The 18,710-nt window shown below is 36.4% G+C and overlaps 1 protein-coding gene across 4 annotated transcripts in view; it reads right to left on the reverse strand.

Moving 5' to 3' along the window:
- Window positions 1-18,710, reverse strand: part of GTF2A1 (general transcription factor IIA subunit 1) — a 68,680-nt gene that overhangs the window by 34,139 nt on the left and 15,831 nt on the right. Inside the window, exons 6-10 of one of the 4 annotated variants that reach the window (XM_072863532.1) lie at window positions 17,975-18,108; window positions 16,762-17,082; window positions 14,514-14,603; window positions 2,862-2,995; window positions 1,795-1,819 (exon numbers count right to left, since the gene is read on the reverse strand). In XM_072863532.1, coding sequence (XP_072719633.1) covers window positions 1,810-1,819; window positions 2,862-2,995; window positions 14,514-14,603; window positions 16,762-17,082; window positions 17,975-18,108 — 689 coding nt within the window. In that variant the 3' untranslated portion in view covers window positions 1,795-1,809. Of the gene's footprint in view, window positions 1-1,794; window positions 1,820-2,861; window positions 2,996-4,973; window positions 10,025-13,268; window positions 13,325-14,513; window positions 14,604-16,761; window positions 17,083-17,974; window positions 18,109-18,710 lie in introns of those variants that run through there. The other 3 variants (XM_072863534.1, XM_072863531.1, XM_072863533.1) reach the window with 3 other exon arrangements.

Here is an 18,710-nt window from a genome sequence, read left to right on the forward strand (position 1 = left end):
TCACTACCATAGCATTTTGGTTTATTAACATAAATGAAATACACTTTCATTTCCTTTCTTGATGGATAATTTAAATATTAATGCTCACAGCATGGTCTTTGGAAAATCTGTACCAAAAAAACTCCTTAAAAAGTGGTTTGATTTGAGCAGACTTCCTATGCTTATGTGTTAAAATGAACCAAATCCTCCCTTCCAGGCTGTTTGGGCAGGCTGATGAGTAATAGCAGCATAATCTGTATTGTTTTTCTAACAGATGCCAGGTATCCTCACTCTAAAAACACTCAGCAATCAAATGGTTTCTGGGTTGCAGTTAAAATTGGACAGGGTGAGGCACAAAATTAGTTGGATATCATGCCTTTCTGTTATGCACTCCCCTCCTCCTTGGTAGGGATTCTGAAAACATATGACATTATACTGCACTTTGATGTAGGCTTTGTGGGCTAAGGCACAAGGTGTTGAAGGGCCATCATCACGCCCTGGAACAGAAGATGGTTAAGAGCTCTTAGTGACACACACCGAGAGATTCTGACAGCATCATCAACCTAGAATTCACACTGGTTCAATAATACATCTGCATAAAGCTGAAATACTTTTGATCTGTTTAGTCACTTCCATCTAACCCGACTTATTTTTGTGTGACTAGAAATCATGATGTGAAAGTGAACAAATGGATGCTCTACGAGGTCAATATGCAGAGCGTTTCATCAGCAGAACCCATCAGTTCTAACTTTCTATCCCCATCCCACACTTGCCCCCCCATGCACACACATTGGTATGAATTGCCACAGTACCTCAAATTATCAGGTTCTCAGATTAGACAGGATACCAATCCTGTGGAAATTTGTGATTTTTGTAGCTGCCTGTCCTTATTTTCCACCCTGAAAATATTGGGTAACTATTCCAAAACATGGAAAAGTCTCATCACCTGTAGCACAGGACTTGGACCTCACTGGGGCCATCCTGAACTTACTCCTTCCAAGAGCTTAACTTCTGCAGGATTAATATGAATCAACTTGAATCTTACCCTATTCTTTGGGTAGGAGCTTTCTGTGCTGTCCTGTTTATATGCAATGCCAAGCCTTGTATGTGTGGCCATCTAAAGTCATATCCTTACTGTTGCACATCTGTGCAGTTCGGCTGAAGCTCATGAAATTTGTTAATTAGTTAAGAGGAGGAGGAGCACAGTCCTTTTGGTTCTCAGCTATTCACTACGCAGCTGTGATGAGGAGTCTCCTCTGGGTTCTCTATTTTTCTTCTCTCTTTTAAGGAATGAAATCTGTTGTGAACATCATCTTCATTCACAACCCATATCTAGGAGCTCACTAAACAGTCATTACAAAGTGATTGGAATTGTTGGATTGTCACTTGCATATATACTGTGATACTTTTTATAAGACCTACTTTGCTGCCAAGAAGAGCCTTCCTGTTGCAAACACTGAGACTGGTAACTGGCTAGACTGCCAAACCAAAGCTGGCTGTCTTACAGCTGAACAGCTTCAGCTGAAATAACAGCAGCTTTTCTTTGAAAAGTGAAGAAAAATGACAGCACTGCCTGTCTTTTGTGAAGGCAAAGCTGCAACAAATCAAATCCAAGCAGTAACACGGGTTTTAACAAAAAACTCACTTCAAATTTTGAGGCACTGTCTGAATGTCTGTCTTCTCCATGGCTTGTTGCTAACTGGCATATGCATGATAGCACTGAAATACCAATCAGCATGAAGGTTGTATTTGTGCTGCACATACAATGCTGGTTTCAGTTTGACTGTAGTGAAAGAATTCCCGAAATCGTATGTGGATTACTGCTGCTGCCTAGAGGGAGCTGTGGAAACAACAGATCAATTCTTTTTTAGCCAGCCACAGATTTCAAATTAAACCCAGCAATGATAAGTCGGTCTAAAGCAGCAAGAAGTATATTTTGATAAAAGGCAATTAGGAGGGGTGGCTGACACACTGGCAGATGCACCTTCCCATGAAAAGTCCAGGAAAAAAAAAAAAAGAAGTTTTTTTTATTCCTTATATACACTTCTCTTTCAACAACTAAGTATGTTTGCACTCTTTTGATTTTATTTTTTTTTTTAAAGGCTGGCTACCTTCTTTTAGCTTTATCCTCTGTGCTCTCTCAGTTTCGTCTTTCCAGATTGTCTTTACATCTCCTTTCTCTGCTATGGAAGAAACCCCATGCTCTATTTGATGAAGTACTTTACATTTTCCACCTATTAGCTAAAATTATTTAAGTTACGTGGCAACATATACACAGTAACCTCAGGGAGAAATTACAAAGCTGTTTAAGGATATGACAATGACTTAGGACAGAAAATGAAAGCCAAAAGGTATTCTGAATAAACATTAACAGCAACTCGATCTGCTACAATTAAGAACTGCTCCACTTTCCCTCTGCTCCCTCCCAAAACCAACTTCAAGTGGTATGTGCAGAAGTGTCTGTGATGTGAATATATTTCTTTTTAGCTAACCAATTTTTAACATTGGTATCATCACCACACTTATCAAGCCATTCGTCAACTCTCTACACATACACGGAATTTTACTAGATGCTGCTTTAATGTTTTAAGATTAAAACTACTTATTAAAATCAGACAGACAAATTCAGTCCACAAAAATAGTATGTCAGAAGTATTATTCCCAGCACTAATGCTTTGTCTCTGTTAAAAGCTCGAAGAAGGTAAACTCAGAAGGAAAGAGCTTCCATCCTGCATAAGTTTGAGTTTTCTGAAAAAAAAAAAAAAGGCAACCCAAGACAGAGCAAAACCTACAAGCAGAATTTCCCCAGGGTGAATTCTGTGATACACCCTTGTTAGAAATGCTGCACTCCCCAGAACACTGTGTTTCCCAGAATACATTACCTGTTGAATCCGGACAGCCCACCTGGAGTCAGGCAGTTGTTCCTCCAAGGGGAAAGGTCCGTACGAAATCCTCGGACACTGGTATGGCAGGACACACGAGGAGCCCTATCTGCGGGGACCTTGCAGCAGGATTCCTAGGAGAAATGGGAGTAAGCCTTTGGAAAAATCAGGAAGCCAGGTGGTTTGGCAAAAAAGACTGCCTTCCTTATTTTGCTAGTCCAAACCGTTTTCTCCATCACCAGCTAGGAATGTTTTTTCTTTACCTTGGCATTAAGTCCTGCCAGTTCTGGCACTTGTAAAGCAGCATCCCAACTCCCTTGGGATTCAAACATTTCTTCTGTTCTGGGCATCTAGAGGTGTGCCCATACTGCAGTTCTGCTTCATTTGGTTCTTCTAGCAAAGGAAAAGCATTTCTACCTTGACAGAATCACGCGTCCATATGTAACACATTTTTTGTGTTACAAAATTCTTTTTTATTTCTACACTTTAATGATAGTCTTTGTTTTGGATTTGTTACTGAAATATACTTATCCAAATTAAGCACTTGCTGTTTTCAATTTCAGTAACTTTTTGTTTACTAAACTGAACTAAAAATGAAAACAAAAACTAGAAATGTAAACCAAATACACCCAGCTATTTTTTTAAAAGTTATTACTAAAAGGCATTTCAAAATACCAGCTCACCAATATCCATCTTCAGAGAGGGGTTTCTGACCTATGGAAGTGAATGGGCAACTCAGTATCACTTGTAATGCAAAGCACTATTTTCAATTATTTATTCTCTCTCCATATTACCTCATTATTTCAGATAACCCTCTTTCAGGTCACACAAGGACATGCACATTTATACTGTGTAAAAAGATACAATTGCACAGGCATTTCACACAAAAATAATTGGGGAAGTCTTCACTCTGAAGAAAAAAAACTGTCATAAAAACAAGTTTCTGAATGTTACATATCCATACTGAAGGTTAAAAGTAGTTCAACTGCAGTTCATTTGACTGTACTATAGATGTCATTACATCTGAAAGGATTAGAGTGGTTTTGGCATAATCCCATTAACGGTGAAAAAAATAGTTTGAAAAGAGTGTGACAGTCTGCTCTGAAAACAAGCAGCAAGACCTTCAGTCTTTAACAGAGCATTTTACAAACAAAAGTCCGGGTTAGAAAAAACAAAACAAAACATCAACTCCAAAGCTGATACAGTTTAAGACAAGTTGTAAGGAATGATGTGTAGCTGAAACTACATGGGGATACACTGAAAGCTATGCTAATATCCCAAGATTCTTATCCTCTCATACCTCTTCAGTTAAAATAATAAAGCCATAAAGAAATCAAACTGATACGAAAAAAAATCAGGCATTTTTAAATATACTTGATTTTGCCCAAAAACCATCCTTGAAATACTTTGCTCATGCACAGCTAGGAGAGCACAATTAACATTCACAATTATAATGTTTTCATCCTCCCTTACAGGGATGAAATCCATCTTTGTGTTTTAACTTGAGTTTGCTACTAATTTGTCAGCATTCTGCTTTCCCTCCTCTTTTTAGGCTGCTTTTGAAAGTATTTTGGCCAGAACAACAGGCCATTTCTCCAAGCTGTTTTTTTCTTACACAGTATGCAAGCTCAGACAGCAATGATCTCTTTTAGTAAACCATCGTAATTTCTGATAGCTATTTATCCAGAATCATCTCCAAATCCTTTTCAAGATGACAAGCAAGGCAAATTTTACGGGAAAAGCAGTACTGTTTTTTTTAGACTTGCCCAACTGTTGAGGGCTGGAGGGAAAAAAAAGTATTAGGGAAAAAGACCCCTTGAGTATTAGAAAAAAAACACCACTCCTTATGATTCTTGGTTTGCTATACATTTACACCACTATAGCTAAAAGATCACTTCAAAATAACCGCATTCCAAAATACAACCCCCCATACAGGCAGTATAGGCTATAGCTTACATTCTTTCCAATTACATTTAGAATTGCAAGTTCAAAATTTAAGTTTAAAAACAAAGCACAAATCATGTCTCAAGATACTGCTTTTAGCCAGGAACTAAAAAATGTCACCTGCTTACACTAGAAAGCAATTCTGTCAAATCAGTTTCACTGATGAAGATGAAAACTTTATGATCAGCCAGCCGTCATCCAAGAACTCTGTATTTTACTGCTTACAATATTGTCTTGTATTTCCACTTACAGGACTAACATCCAGATGGCACACCAAGTTACTCAACCAATGTTGTCTGAAGACCCAAGTCTCAAGTTACCACAGGGACAAAATTCTTAAATAAGTATGGAAGTCTGGCCTTGAGATTAAAATGTAAATTTTTTTGTAACAATATGATGATGATAAATGGAAAGTCCGCAAGGCAAACTCAACAAGTAGGTGACAGTGAAGTTACCTGCATGTGATGAAAATAAATTCAGAATCTTCAGTGTTATTACATAATAGTCATTAAGCCTCATATATTAAACAAAAGCACATGCAAGATAGTAAATGAAGTGGCAAACATTTTTAAATAACATCTTTAATTAAAGTTTTTGCAAAGGCAAAATATTAAACTTAAAATAGGTCTTAGTACATCAAAATACTAAGTTCTCTAATTGTATTCCAAGCATGGCCTTTGAAACATAATATCCTGTATATCACAGAGGAGCAACCTTGATCTGCAATTGTACAGAATGAATTTTACAAACATAATAAATATATTTACCCCCTTACACATAACAGTATATGTACAACAGCAGTTGACAATAGTAGCTCAGAACAGCAAAAAAGGATATTCCCCCACTCCGTAATCTATTGGTACCCTATGCACTCTGGAACATGTCTCATTGGATGACTGTACATATAGCTAACCCAAGGTAGTTCTTCCTGTTAAAAAAAGCTCCTTTTGTTCCACAATGTCTAATCCACCAAAAAAATAATTAAAAGACACACTGCATGAACTGCCTGAAAAAAGTAGACAACAGGGAAACCAACGGACTGGTTTTTACACATTTCCCAACCAATCACAGCAATGGGAAAACAAGACTTTAAATGGCAGACACCAATATATAACAATATGCAAGTTTCTTCATCTTGTATAGTCACTAATCTCAAGGTCTGAAAAGAACTCTAATTTCAGTTGGGGGTGCGTGGGTGAGGTGGCACACAGTAAACCCCACGATGCTGTGGAAGGCAGCCCAGTATCAATCCAGTGTGTGTTATCCTAAAACCACTGTTCACTTCCTGGATATCTTATTGCGTTCTATTAGGAAGCTTTCGCTTCGGGGGAAGTTTTGGGGGGCTTTATTGTTTTTAAAGGAGCTTTTAAGAATTGAAGAGATTGAATCAAAATTAACTTTAGTTAACAAGGTCTCTAACTCCTTCACTGGAATTAAAAGAATTTACTCTGGTAGTGTTATGTGGTGACATAATTACTGCTAACTGTCAAGCGGTGGAATTATTTTCACAGACTCAATGAAGTTTACTTTAACACTCTTAATTGTGCAGCAGAAATAGAAAAAACATCTATAAAAAAATCTGTTACATGACACAACATGTTCTTTGCTCTTTTCTAGAAACTGTGCTTCAGAATCACATATCATATTCTTGGAAATAAACTTGGACCACAATTATCACTTTTAATCGTGTTTAGGAAACTGAATGATCTTCAAATGCAACTTGTGAGTACAATGCAGGAACAAGGAATATGAAGCCTCAAAGAAATCTTGTCACTAACCAGCAACTGAGGGGGAATAAAAACATATTTTATTTAAATAGTCCAATATAAAGTTCCTTATGTGACTAAATTCTCTATTACCTCCTTAACAGAAAACATATTTCAATTTGTTTTCAACTTAGATGTTTTAAAATGATTGCACACACTAAAACCCAACAGAATTAGAGAAAAAAAGTTGTTTTTCTGATTGAAGCACTGCAGGAAATTTACTCTCTCAGGAATAAAAAAAAAAAAAAAGTATTGTCATACTGGCAAAACAGGTATTCTGCAAACTGAAAAGGCACAAGACTCCCAATTTTGCCCAGTTGCTCTACAAGTTTCCATCAGCCATCATGGTTATAATTATGAAGTTATCTTTCCCCATTTTTTCCATCATAAAAAGGTGCTCCATTATCTGTGCAAATTTTAACATAAGCCCTCTTGAGATCATTAATTGTTTCCATAATACTGAACTATTTAAATGGGGAAAAAAATTGCAACCAAAAAACCTATTTTCAAGGGGGGGGGGGGGGGGGGCGCAAACATTTATGAACAATGAACACGGGAATCCCTTGCCCTCTGAAAGGAATGGTTTCTTTGGAACCTAATGAAATGGTCTGTTCAGTTACATTGTTAAAACCATGATTAAAAATTCAAGTACAATAATAAAATTAAGCAAACTACATTCTTACAGCAAGCTGCTACAATAAAATGAAATTAAAACATGCTTTTTGATTTAAAAAAAGGAACACTTGATGTAGCAATAAGAGCACAGTTTGGTATGTTCATGTTTGACTGGCTTTCTGAAAACTTCACAGGTATTTGTATCTGAAAACAAAACTTGTTATCTGAAAAGCATACCATACAATTAGCTTGCAAGAGACTGTGCAAGTTCAGAAAGCTTCTAACATCCTTCAGAACAGGCTAAGCTTAAGTTACCTTTAAAGTTCTGCTATCCCTTAAAAATAAATAAAAAGGCTATGCAGCTTCTAGTATATGTACGTGGGTGAAAAAAATCACTATGATGTATGAAAAAAAAGTGTTGTACAAGTAATCTGGGTTGCAGTAGTATAAACAGGAATCTATAGCTAATGGGATTTTTCTTCCTTTTATTGGTTTGCTTGTGCAGCATTGCGGGAATTTTTCTGAAGTCCACTACTTAAGACTTACTGGTAACAGATATGGAAAAGGTGAGGGAAGAAATTAGTTGGTACATTACTGATTTCATTGCAGTTGTACATAGATGTGTCAACAGTGGTGAAAAAATAAAAATAAAATACCTGCTTTGTTCAGAAGAAAGCAAACACCAATCAGTTTGAGACACCTTGAAGGCCCAAGCCAAAAATGTACTCTAAATGACGATTCCATTACTTAAGAATGAATTAGAAAAAACATCAATTAACTTTTCATAAAGCTTATGTATGTAGATGGCTTACTAACAACCATATGGCTCTAGACATAGCCTACAGGCAGTTTTAGTCTGTATCAATGAGAGCACAGGTGTACAAAATCACAGCAAAAAAACCCCTCTTTACAATGCGTTTTGAGTTTTCTACGTACTACTGAGACTATGAATGCACTTGGAGGCAAGTAAATCAGACAGAATGAAAATTAGAGCAGTCGTTATTACTGCTAAAATACACTTGTGACTTTGAAACTTTTTAAACATTATTTAACATTCTCAAGCAAAAAAAGGTCAGAAATCATGGTTCAAATGTCTGCTTCTGAAAGTCTTCCCCAATTTAATTAAAATTATCTTTGCTGTGTCCTTTTTTCATTATCTTTCCAAGCACCCAATGAAACTTAAAATTTTTTTGAAATGGTGAGCCACATGAACATTTCTTCCTCAACAGTTTCTGAAGTATAATGCCCATTCCCTCTCCTCATTCAAAAGTAACTACATTTCCAAAAGGAGGATTTGCAAAAATAACCTATGCATGAAGAAAAGGTGTTCACTTCTCAGGAGAGGAAGGGAAGGAGCGGGGAGCAACCTTGTTGCTTTTCACAAAAAAAAAAAAAACAAAAAAAACCAAAAACAAACCCCAAAGAAACAAACAAAAAAACCCCACCCCCAAAAAGCCCCACACCACAAAACCACACCTCTGGAAAAGGCAAGTGAAAAAGTGACTACACAAGGTTTAGTGCATCCGACTGCTTGATCTTCTGTTACCAAGACAGTCTAAAGATACTCTTAACAAAATTTGTGTTCTCAAAGCTGTGCAGCTCTCTTCATGAAATTACATGCCACCTGGAAACTTTAGAGAGATTAACTGCTGCAGGTAACTTATGGCTATACTTTTTAGTAAAGCGGATCTTTGTTTAACAGAGTTGCAGCCAGGATGTTAGATTTTAAATGTGATTTTCTATATTAAAAACTTAACCATTCTAGTGGTCTGCTGAATTATTTGTGGATGTCTGGACTACATATGTAGTAAGCAGGTGAAGGAATGCATCTATTATGCCATTACCTACACATTTGATTCAAAAGGTCTCCAAAGCCTTTTTAAAATATCAATGGAAACTATATTATTTGTTTCAGTTCAGTGATGCTGAACCACCACCAAACAGCAAGAATATAATTAACAAGTTAAGCAATCTGACTTTCGTGGGGGGGAGCTACAGGTGCTTAGTATTTAAAAAATACAGCCCTAAATAAAAGGTATCACCTACATGAAATTAAAATAATTTTGAAATATAAATGATCATTTTACCATTTTGTAACTGCTAGAAACAACAACCTGTTTACGGGGAACTGAATTGGAAACAACAAATAGATATAATAATTAATGAGCATATCAGAATTAAAAATATTTTCCTTATACAAGTTATTTAAAATTTAACACCTTAATTCTTACCCTTCTGTACAAAGCTTGCACGCAGTTTAAGTAACATTCTGACCATCCTCACTACCAAAAGGAAGTGTTCAAAGCAAAGATTTGTACACACAATAAGCATTTTCAGATTAGTAATCTATCAAAGGGAAGAGTTCCTTCAATCAGTGGAAGAAGTATTTTAAAATCTTAAATCAAGGGAAGAAGGGGGGGTGGGGTGGGGTGACAAAGCCTTACATGCTAAATACCAGCTGTAGGTACCTGTATGTAGAATTGATAATTAAGATATTCCTAACACACAAAACCAGCTCCCAGACAATGCTATAGGTGCTACAGTCCATGGCTTGCTCATCTGAAGTAGTGTCTTTGTTGCCACATTCGACCTTTGTTCCAATACTTTTGTTTATTGTTTGTTTCTGATGTGCAGATAGACATTTCGATTGGAGTATACGTCCAAGTCTCAACCTTCCTGCTTTTGATTTTTTTTTTCCTTTTACAGGGAGTTTTTTTGTCTTTTAAAACTTCACCATTCTGCATCCCCAATGGCTTTGGAAAATACATAATCTCTCCCGTTAAGATTCATGATGCCATCTTTGAGATGAAATTTCCATTTGTTTTTACTTCTATGAATCTAAAAACAGGGGAAAAAGTTGAACTATTACTAAATTATAGGGGCAAGAAAATATGAAAATAACTATTAGACATACATTACTAAATTACTACAAATATCTTGAAAATCAATTCTGTATTTCGCTATGAAAACCAAAAACTCATTATGCATATAGCAGTATTTTCTGTTTTCACTTTTTAAACCAGGGACAGCAACTGTCACAAAACCATGCAAGCACAGAGGCATTCCAAAATCTAAAGCGTATAGCACATTTTTAGAGATGGTTGGAAAGGAAGAAGAGAGACATATCCACCTGTGCTGCTTTAATTTGATTAAATTATCTTTGATTACGATAGCCACAAAACTCCACTTGAAAGCCAGAAATCCCCATTTCAACCACTGTAACAGAAAGACTAACATTTTGAACCATCCCTAAAAGGGTCAAACACTAAGTTTTGTTATTTGCATCTCTTGTCTAAACTCCATTCTGCATGAAAACTAGTTTGATTAAGTTATGTACAGATAGATAGCAGGCCTAATCAACTTTCTACTTCTAATATTAGAGTTTGACTCTGGGTTTCCAAAAGTTAAGTTTTGGTTAAAAGGCAAGTGGATTATTTACAAGGTTTTCAGTCTGAAAATCTCTATGGTACAAAATACACAAGCTGACACAGAATATATGACTAGTCTTGTATTCTGTAATTTCTACTCAACGGCGAGTCACTGTATATGATTTACACTCCAATTCTCATCGTAAACTGTCAAGTGAGAAAAGTGACATGTCCAGTATTGGGGACGATGGCATGAAGCTTCAAATTCAACTATAGTCTTTCCAGTTAAAATATTGGCCCTTTTAAGGGTTTGTTTAAAAGAAATTTGTAAGATTAAGATGGGAGATCAGTCCAGCTATTTGCAACAACTCAAGAAATACTAGGACAGGGGAGAGGAAAAAAAAAAGAAAAAAGAAAAGAAAAGAAAAGAAAGAAAGAAAAAAAGACATTCATTCCATTCTTGCTCCCCAGGGAGTCCATATTAAGGGAGCCTGTGACATGATGGATTTTCAGATTCTAATGGATATTCCTGTTGACACAGGATAAAACAAAGAATAAAACAACAGTTTTATTCATATTCGCTTTACAGAAATATTCCATACAGAAGTAACTCTTCTTTCTTCATGCCCATTCCCAAACAAATACTACCTGACTATAGGAAGCAGGTTGACCAATGTGGTGAAGGAGATCAGAGAAGATACAAGGACAAGAAATACTTGTAGTATTGGAAGACTTCAATTACCTTATGCCTACTGAGTAAACACCAATGTGCAGCACTGAGGCTGTTTTAGACACTATACAGTCAAGTCCTACTTCATGAAGGAGCTGTCAGGAACCCACAAAACACACAATCCTTTTCTTGGTTCAAGACAGTGTGAAGGGCTTAAGTTAGGAAATGTCACCAGAACTAACAGCAACTACATAAGACAAACATTTTCCCAGGGGTAATAAGTCAATAAATCCACTAGAAGAGTGTTAACTAAATTTACGTTCTTATGTTTAATTTAAAACTAAAGGAAACCGAACTAAATTCAGTCTAAAGGTAGAAGAGTAAATTTTGCAAAAAAACTAAAAAACCCCAACCAACCAACAAAACCCAAAACCCAACACACACAAAAATAAATAAATAAAAAAACCACCAACCCCCCCCCCCCCACATACTGTAAGCATAGAGCAGATAAATACCTGCCACCTATCAAAACAGGCATCAGAAAGAGCGAAGACCACCAGTACAATTAAGCAGCAGGACAACAAGATATTCAAAGAAAAAAAAAGATCTTTCAGAAAACTGAAATGCTGCCCAAACCAGAAAAGATTATCATAAATTTTTGCAGATAAAACATAAAAATGTAACTAGGCGATCTAAAAAAAGTTAAGAAAATTTTACAGAAGACATAAAAACAAGGAAATCCCATTGCAATTTTTCAGTTTCCATCAAGGATGGGAAGTCTTATCATCTACTACTAGTGCTGTAGAAATAAACAGTCGAGTAGCACCAGAATAGATATGACCATAGCACTCAATCTATTATTAGTACTATTGTTTGGTCTGTGCTCACTTTAAGCTGAAAAGTCAGTGGCAACAGCAAATAAATGAACAAGGAAAGGTCTGGCTTATATACTCTACTTGCCCTTCCAAATGGCATTCAACAAAAATCCCTCATCAGAAGCATGTGCACTGCCATGAAGTAAGAAGGAAGGTCCTCAGATGACTAAATAACTGAATAAAGATGGGGAAAAAAGGTAAGAACACTGTTTTTACAGTGAAATGAGATCATTCCAGAAAAGTTTTGTGCTGGCTGGAGTCTGCATGGTTTAAGAATTCACAAATCATCTGGAAAATGACAAAAAGTCACTGATGATACAAAAGAACAGTTACTGAAGAGCTGCAGAATGATGTTACTGCCCTAACGCACTGTGTAATAAAACAATGGTGGCATTCAATGCATATGAAGGTAGTAACGATAGATAAAACAATTCCAACTTACACGGATAGAAAAAATGATGGGTTTGAAAAAATGAATGAAAAATGATGAAAAAATGAGAAAAATGAAAAAATGAAAAAAAAATGATGAGTTGACAATTACAAGTCAGGAATGAGATCCCAATGTTCTAAGACTTTTCCATGAGAACATCAGCTCTCATGGAAAGCTCTCAGTTCAGTCAGGTCAAAAGCACACACGAACTATTGCAGAACACTGCTACACAACTTAATAAATTGAAGGTTCACCTGTGTTATGAATGGCTCTGATCCTCCCTCAACCTTACCTACCTGTATCAAGTAAGATACAGAAGAATGAAACAGATCTGGAGAATAAAAGCAAGAATAATCAAGTGTTTGGACAGCTGTACGAGTAACAACCAAGCAAAGTGTAGCTCTGATTTCAGAGACATGACTGAGGAGGGTTATGATGGTCTGCAATATCATAAAAGGCACCAAGAAAGCAGAGGAACCACTCGTCTAAATAAAGAACTAGGAAGTATCATATGAAACTAATAGGTTAAAAACTGGGAAATCATCCACACATCACATTATTCATTTATGAAACTTCTTGTCATAAGACAAAGTTTACAAAGATTCAAAAAATAATCAAATTAATTTCTGACAAATTAAGGAAAAAATCCTTTCCTGGCCATTTGATACAAAGCCACTATCTCTCACTCAAGAGACAGTTCACAGAAGGATGGTAAAATGCTCTACATGAGCATTGCTACCTGTTTGCCCTTGTCTCATTGTTCCAGAGGCACCCACCATCAGCTGATGCAGGACACTGTGAAAGAGGGAACTTAGCTCAGAACAACTGAACTGATCCTGTGTATTTTATAGCGACAAACTGAACAACAGTTGTTTGATAAGTGATGAAGTCCTTTCAGAGCATGTGGCCCTAGAGGTTAACAATAGACACTGTTCCCTACTGAGTTCACATTCTTAACTTTTAAGAGGGTGAGGATTTCAGAGTAGTTCCTGTTGCTCAGCTTTAGCAACAAGCTTTTCTGACTGCTATTCTGAGGTCCCTCACTATCGTCACCAACTGTCTCGAAACTAACAGTTTTGTATTACAGTCTGGAGGAGACAGATGGCTGGGATGTAGATACTGATACCACTTTCCTCTATCTTAACTTCTCTGTTGAATCTGATGACAAGTCTAAGCAGAGTCTGGGCACAACTGAGGATTTTCTAACCAAGCCATTCTTTGCAATGTAGGAGTTTTTATTCAACAAGCTTAGTTTACAGCTTTTTTCTGCTTTAAAAAGGATCCTTATTCATCGTAGTCCAATTAATCTGGCGTAGGAAAGAAAGAAAATCCACACTGAATAATCTTTCTGCGTACTACCTCAGTAAAAAGGTGTCTGATATCCTCTAGACACATTTAAAACAATTCCAGACATGGATGAATCCTTGCATATTCCAGAGCAAATATGCAAGAAATTAGTCATTATAGAGGGGCAAGACAGTTCAGCAGAACTTAAAGCAAAATAAGCAAAAGCATTCTACATTGCCATTTCTGTAAAGAACGCATAGCACAGAAAGAACCTTCTCCTCCAATAATTATTCTATCATCAAGAAGAGATATTTTTAGTGATCAAGGAACAGTTTCCCACAAGTCTAAATCATGATTACTTCTTCCACTATGGCCACAGCAAATGTACAAACTTATAATAGTTCACTTCTCCTGAGCCCAAAGGACTGACCTTTTGTTAAAGGCCACAAAAATACATAATTAAGACAATGCAGCCAAATTTTTCTAAGCTTTACTCATTACCTAGTTTAGTACAAACATGTCACACAAATCTGTTTTAAAAACAAACAATAGCTAATTCTTATATTACCATTCACATTATAATCTTGACAGATCTACCTGTACTTAACAGTCACAAAGATAGTACTTTAAAATTATGACTTGATAGGAAGAACAAGAGAGAAAGCAGAATTCTCCGATTTTGTTCTGCAGAGATTACCTTATCATACTGGCATACAACAACATTTTCCGTATCAAACAGTTCTTGTCCTTCCTCATCACTCACATCATCTTCACTGTTAAGAGGCTCCTGAAAGAAAGACGTGCAAAAAGTTATGCTGTTTAGTAAGATCAGAGCTATTACTTTGATTACTCACATGAGGCTACAGTCTTGTCTATGAACTACAGGACCTAAAATGCATTTGAGGAGGGGAATATTAGGCTTTCCAGCAGAGGGCTGATGTACATACGCTTCCTTCCTGCCCTCCACCCTGAGAAGATGTCCTTACCAATTTTAGTCTGGAACTTCAGTGTCCAGGCCAGATTCTGGGCACTGCAGCCTTTTGTCACCACAACCATTCTTGCTCCTTTACTGTAAATGTTCTGGTCCTTGCAATTTGCCTTTACAAAAAAATTTATAATTATGCAGATTTTCATTCTTCTAAAGCATCTAAGCAGTGGAAAGGCAACATTAGTCCCGTCACTCCCTATGTGCCATTAAAAATAGAAACTCCATGACTTACTCACATTTGATGTACCACAAACAGAAACAGACCTCAACACATGCAGAAAGTTTTTACAGGAGGGCAAAAAAGATGCTTTAAGATGATCTTGCATAGATACATACAAAATAACTTCTCCAGACCTTCCAGAATGTATTTTCATGTCCCTTAAAAATTACTTTCATTTCTTTCTCTTTCTGCTAACACTCTGTTCCAGCAGAAATTTTGTTGTTTTTTTAATCTCATGTAAATAACAAACATTTCAAAAGCTAAAACAACATCTAATAAATGCAAAACAACTTTTCTGAAGTCTTCTGTATAATCCTCATCTTCCCATCTACTCCCGAATATATAAGCTGAACAGGGGAGATGCTAGTGAGAGAAGTGAAAGGAGTACTAGAGGTCCTAACTCCTTCCAAAGTAATCCTATATTTAAGTGACTTCAAAAGATTTAAGGAACTGGTCCACTCATTAGGTAACTGCTGATGAATAAAGGTAGCAAAAATAACAGATCTCCGGCATGCTGGTAATAAAGCCTTGGCATATAAAAAAATTTCCACAAGAATGCTAGCATTAAGGCACTATTAAAGAACACTTAACATTTAAGCATGATGACCTACACTTAATAAGGCAACTATTAAAACATTCAAACTGGCATCAATGCTGATCAATACAATGGAAAAGTGATGTGAACCCAACCTGTAAGTTGTAACAGAAAAATACTGTTAGACACCACTGTAGATGCACTACAGAAAACCTGATTTAACTCCTTGATAAAAGTTAGAAGTTTTACCTGCATATACCGCAAGGGTGGTACAGACAGTGAAATGCTACGTATGCTCCTCATATTGGCATTTTAAATGGAATCTTAAAAAAACTGGAAAGGCTGCAGAGAACTGTGGAAGTGATCTGACAGTTCAAAATGCATTTTACGGATAGATTTAGGGAGCACCAAGTTTCCTGTCAGAGACCGAAATAACAGTACTTTTAGCTTATTAGTATCTCTCTCCCCCCCCCCCCCCCCCCTTTTTAATTTCTTATTCTTGTGGGGCTTTTTGGTGCAACACACCAAAACTTAGTAAGAACCACTGGCTCAAGTCTGAAACGCAAATTCAAAGTCTAAATTAAGCACATATTTTTAAGAATGCAACAAGTTACAAAGAATATTCACTCCCACTCCTCTCTCCTGATTTTGTTAAATTAGATGTGCTTCTAGAAGGTGCTTTATAATCAGATTTGAGTTGTCAGGCTTGTTCTAGCGTAACAGAAAGTAACGCAGTATCAGAGAGATACAGGTCAGACCACATCTATTGGTCCCCTCAGTGAACTAAATATATGCTCTCCTTTTTGTCAGTCTTCCTAACATCTTGCTTTTGTATGCACTCGGTCCCAAGTGGAGTTGACTATTTCTGTTTGCATATGAAGGTGTTGTAATTTCATGGCTGACCTCTCCATAACATCAGAAATATTACTGCTGAAATCTTTAAAAGGTCATTCACGACAATTAACAGTTTTTGCTGTGTCCCCCACATTCCTCAGCTGCATTTCAAGGTGCTTTGCTGATACACACAGTTTCCACAACTTCAATATGGGAAATAAAGAACTTGAAGTACAAGGATAAGAGTTATATTCTCAAAATTATTGGAACAGAATATTATTTGAAGCATAGTTTTCTTTCAAATATTGCAAAAAAATTAATATGAAACACAAGCATGCACCAGTCTTCTGAAATAATGTTAAGTTTACCTCTTCAACTTGGCCATCTTCACCCCCATCTTTTTCTTTGTCTTCCTCTTCATCATCATCATAGTCTTCTTCCTCATCTTCTTCTTCTTCAGACGATGTGTCCCCTGCTCCATCAACTTGGAGAACAAGTGGTGCTTGTGGTTGTGCCTGTTGTTGTTGTGGTTGCTGCTGACCAGCTGCAGGAATCTGTGCTTGAGCAGGTGTAGGGGCAGCCACTGTTGTAGGTATGACTTGTGTTTTATTTCCTGTAAACAGGATCTGCTGAGGCTGAATAATCACTCCTGTCTGCTGGGAAATCCCTCCAGGGATAGGAGCCAAAACCTGATGGAATATCATTGCAAGTACTGTGGCTGCTAACATAGACTACCACATCACTTACTCACAGAAAACAATTAAAGCATACCAATCTGACTTGCACTAATTAGATAACAAGAGTTACAAATTTTCCACCTATATCACATACATAATTTAACATACCTTCAGTATATGTCTTCAGTAACATACCTTCTTTCACTATTCAATGTTCGTTTTCTGCACTTTGCATTGCTAAATCTAACAAAATCTACTATCTTTGCATTCTAAAATGCTAGCACTACTACCACACCTGAGTTCCAAGCACAGCAGAGGAAATCTTTAAATTCAAGTAAAAGATTATCTTTAAAGCTTCTCTATAAAACATTTAACTTTGAACTCTCTACAAATTGTTACTCGTACTTAAACTGCAGAACCATGACACAATACTAAATTCAATGCTTACACAGTCTGGACATGCAGTTGACCTTGTAGCTGAACAAAAATACTCATGAAACATACTACATTCACTACTAAAGTAACCAAGGGGGATGTGTGTGATTGTTTTAGGTATTTTCTTCTATATGTTATGTGACATAGAATCATTTTAACTGATAAACACATTTTTAAAAGGATACAGACTAGGATTACGCACATAATATAATTGCCATCAGGGGACACACAAAAGAAATTTTAAACTGCACCCAGTCACAATTTGGCAAGAATAAAAGTGACACTGAAAATGATATTTCAAAATTGTTCATTTTTTAAAAACACACTTCTTAACACAAATTTTTTTTTAAAATATACCATTTCTGACTTTATGTTCTATTTCAATTTGCTCACAAAAATGTCAGCCTCTTTAGTAATTATCATAATTTTTTTTTCTTTCAAGAGTACCTGTTCAAAAATTTTTCTTTACCTGCTGTATAACAGGTGCTTGTACACCACCAGGCTGCATTTGCGGTATGACCTGCTGCTGTAGAACAACTGATTGCTGTGGTTGAATGATATACTGAGCTCCATTTGCAGTTCTAACTACTTGAAGGATCTGGCCTGTAATAAAATAAATATCAAATTAATCAAATGTAGAAATTCACTTCTAAAATCATCTTAGTTTAGAAGCTTGTTTCCTGCAAGAACCTCAATGACAATTAAAGGAGAGCATTTACGTTCCACTTTCACCAGTGAAAAGATACTATGCTATAGCAGCTGTGTCAGAAACAAAGAACTAATAGGGTTGTTTACCGTCTAAATACAATTGTGAGGTTTGCAATCCAAAAATAAATTTACATATGTAAGCCAAAGTCTAATCCTTTAACTCAGCACAGTATTTTAAATATTAGCTCCCACTTATGAACATACCTCATGTTTCAAAAGACAGATGTTACAGATAGAAAGAGAAATGAACATATACCAAAACAGGAATACTGGTATTCACACCACAAAAATTCTATCCACTGCTAACACTGTGGTATTTCCAGGGTCCTGTTAGGTGATGTCCTTTCCTCAGATTTTTTCCCTCCAATTACCACATTACAAGAAATTCCTCTATGCATAACTTTCTTTGCAATATTATCACGCAGTTGCCTCTTTGAAAAAATCTATCCTTACACTTATTATCCACCTCTCCTTTCTGTTCCCATAATACCTGTACT

Source organism: Ciconia boyciana, chromosome 6, assembly GCF_034638445.1.
Source record: "Ciconia boyciana chromosome 6, ASM3463844v1, whole genome shotgun sequence".
NCBI lineage: Eukaryota > Metazoa > Chordata > Aves > Ciconiiformes > Ciconiidae > Ciconia > Ciconia boyciana.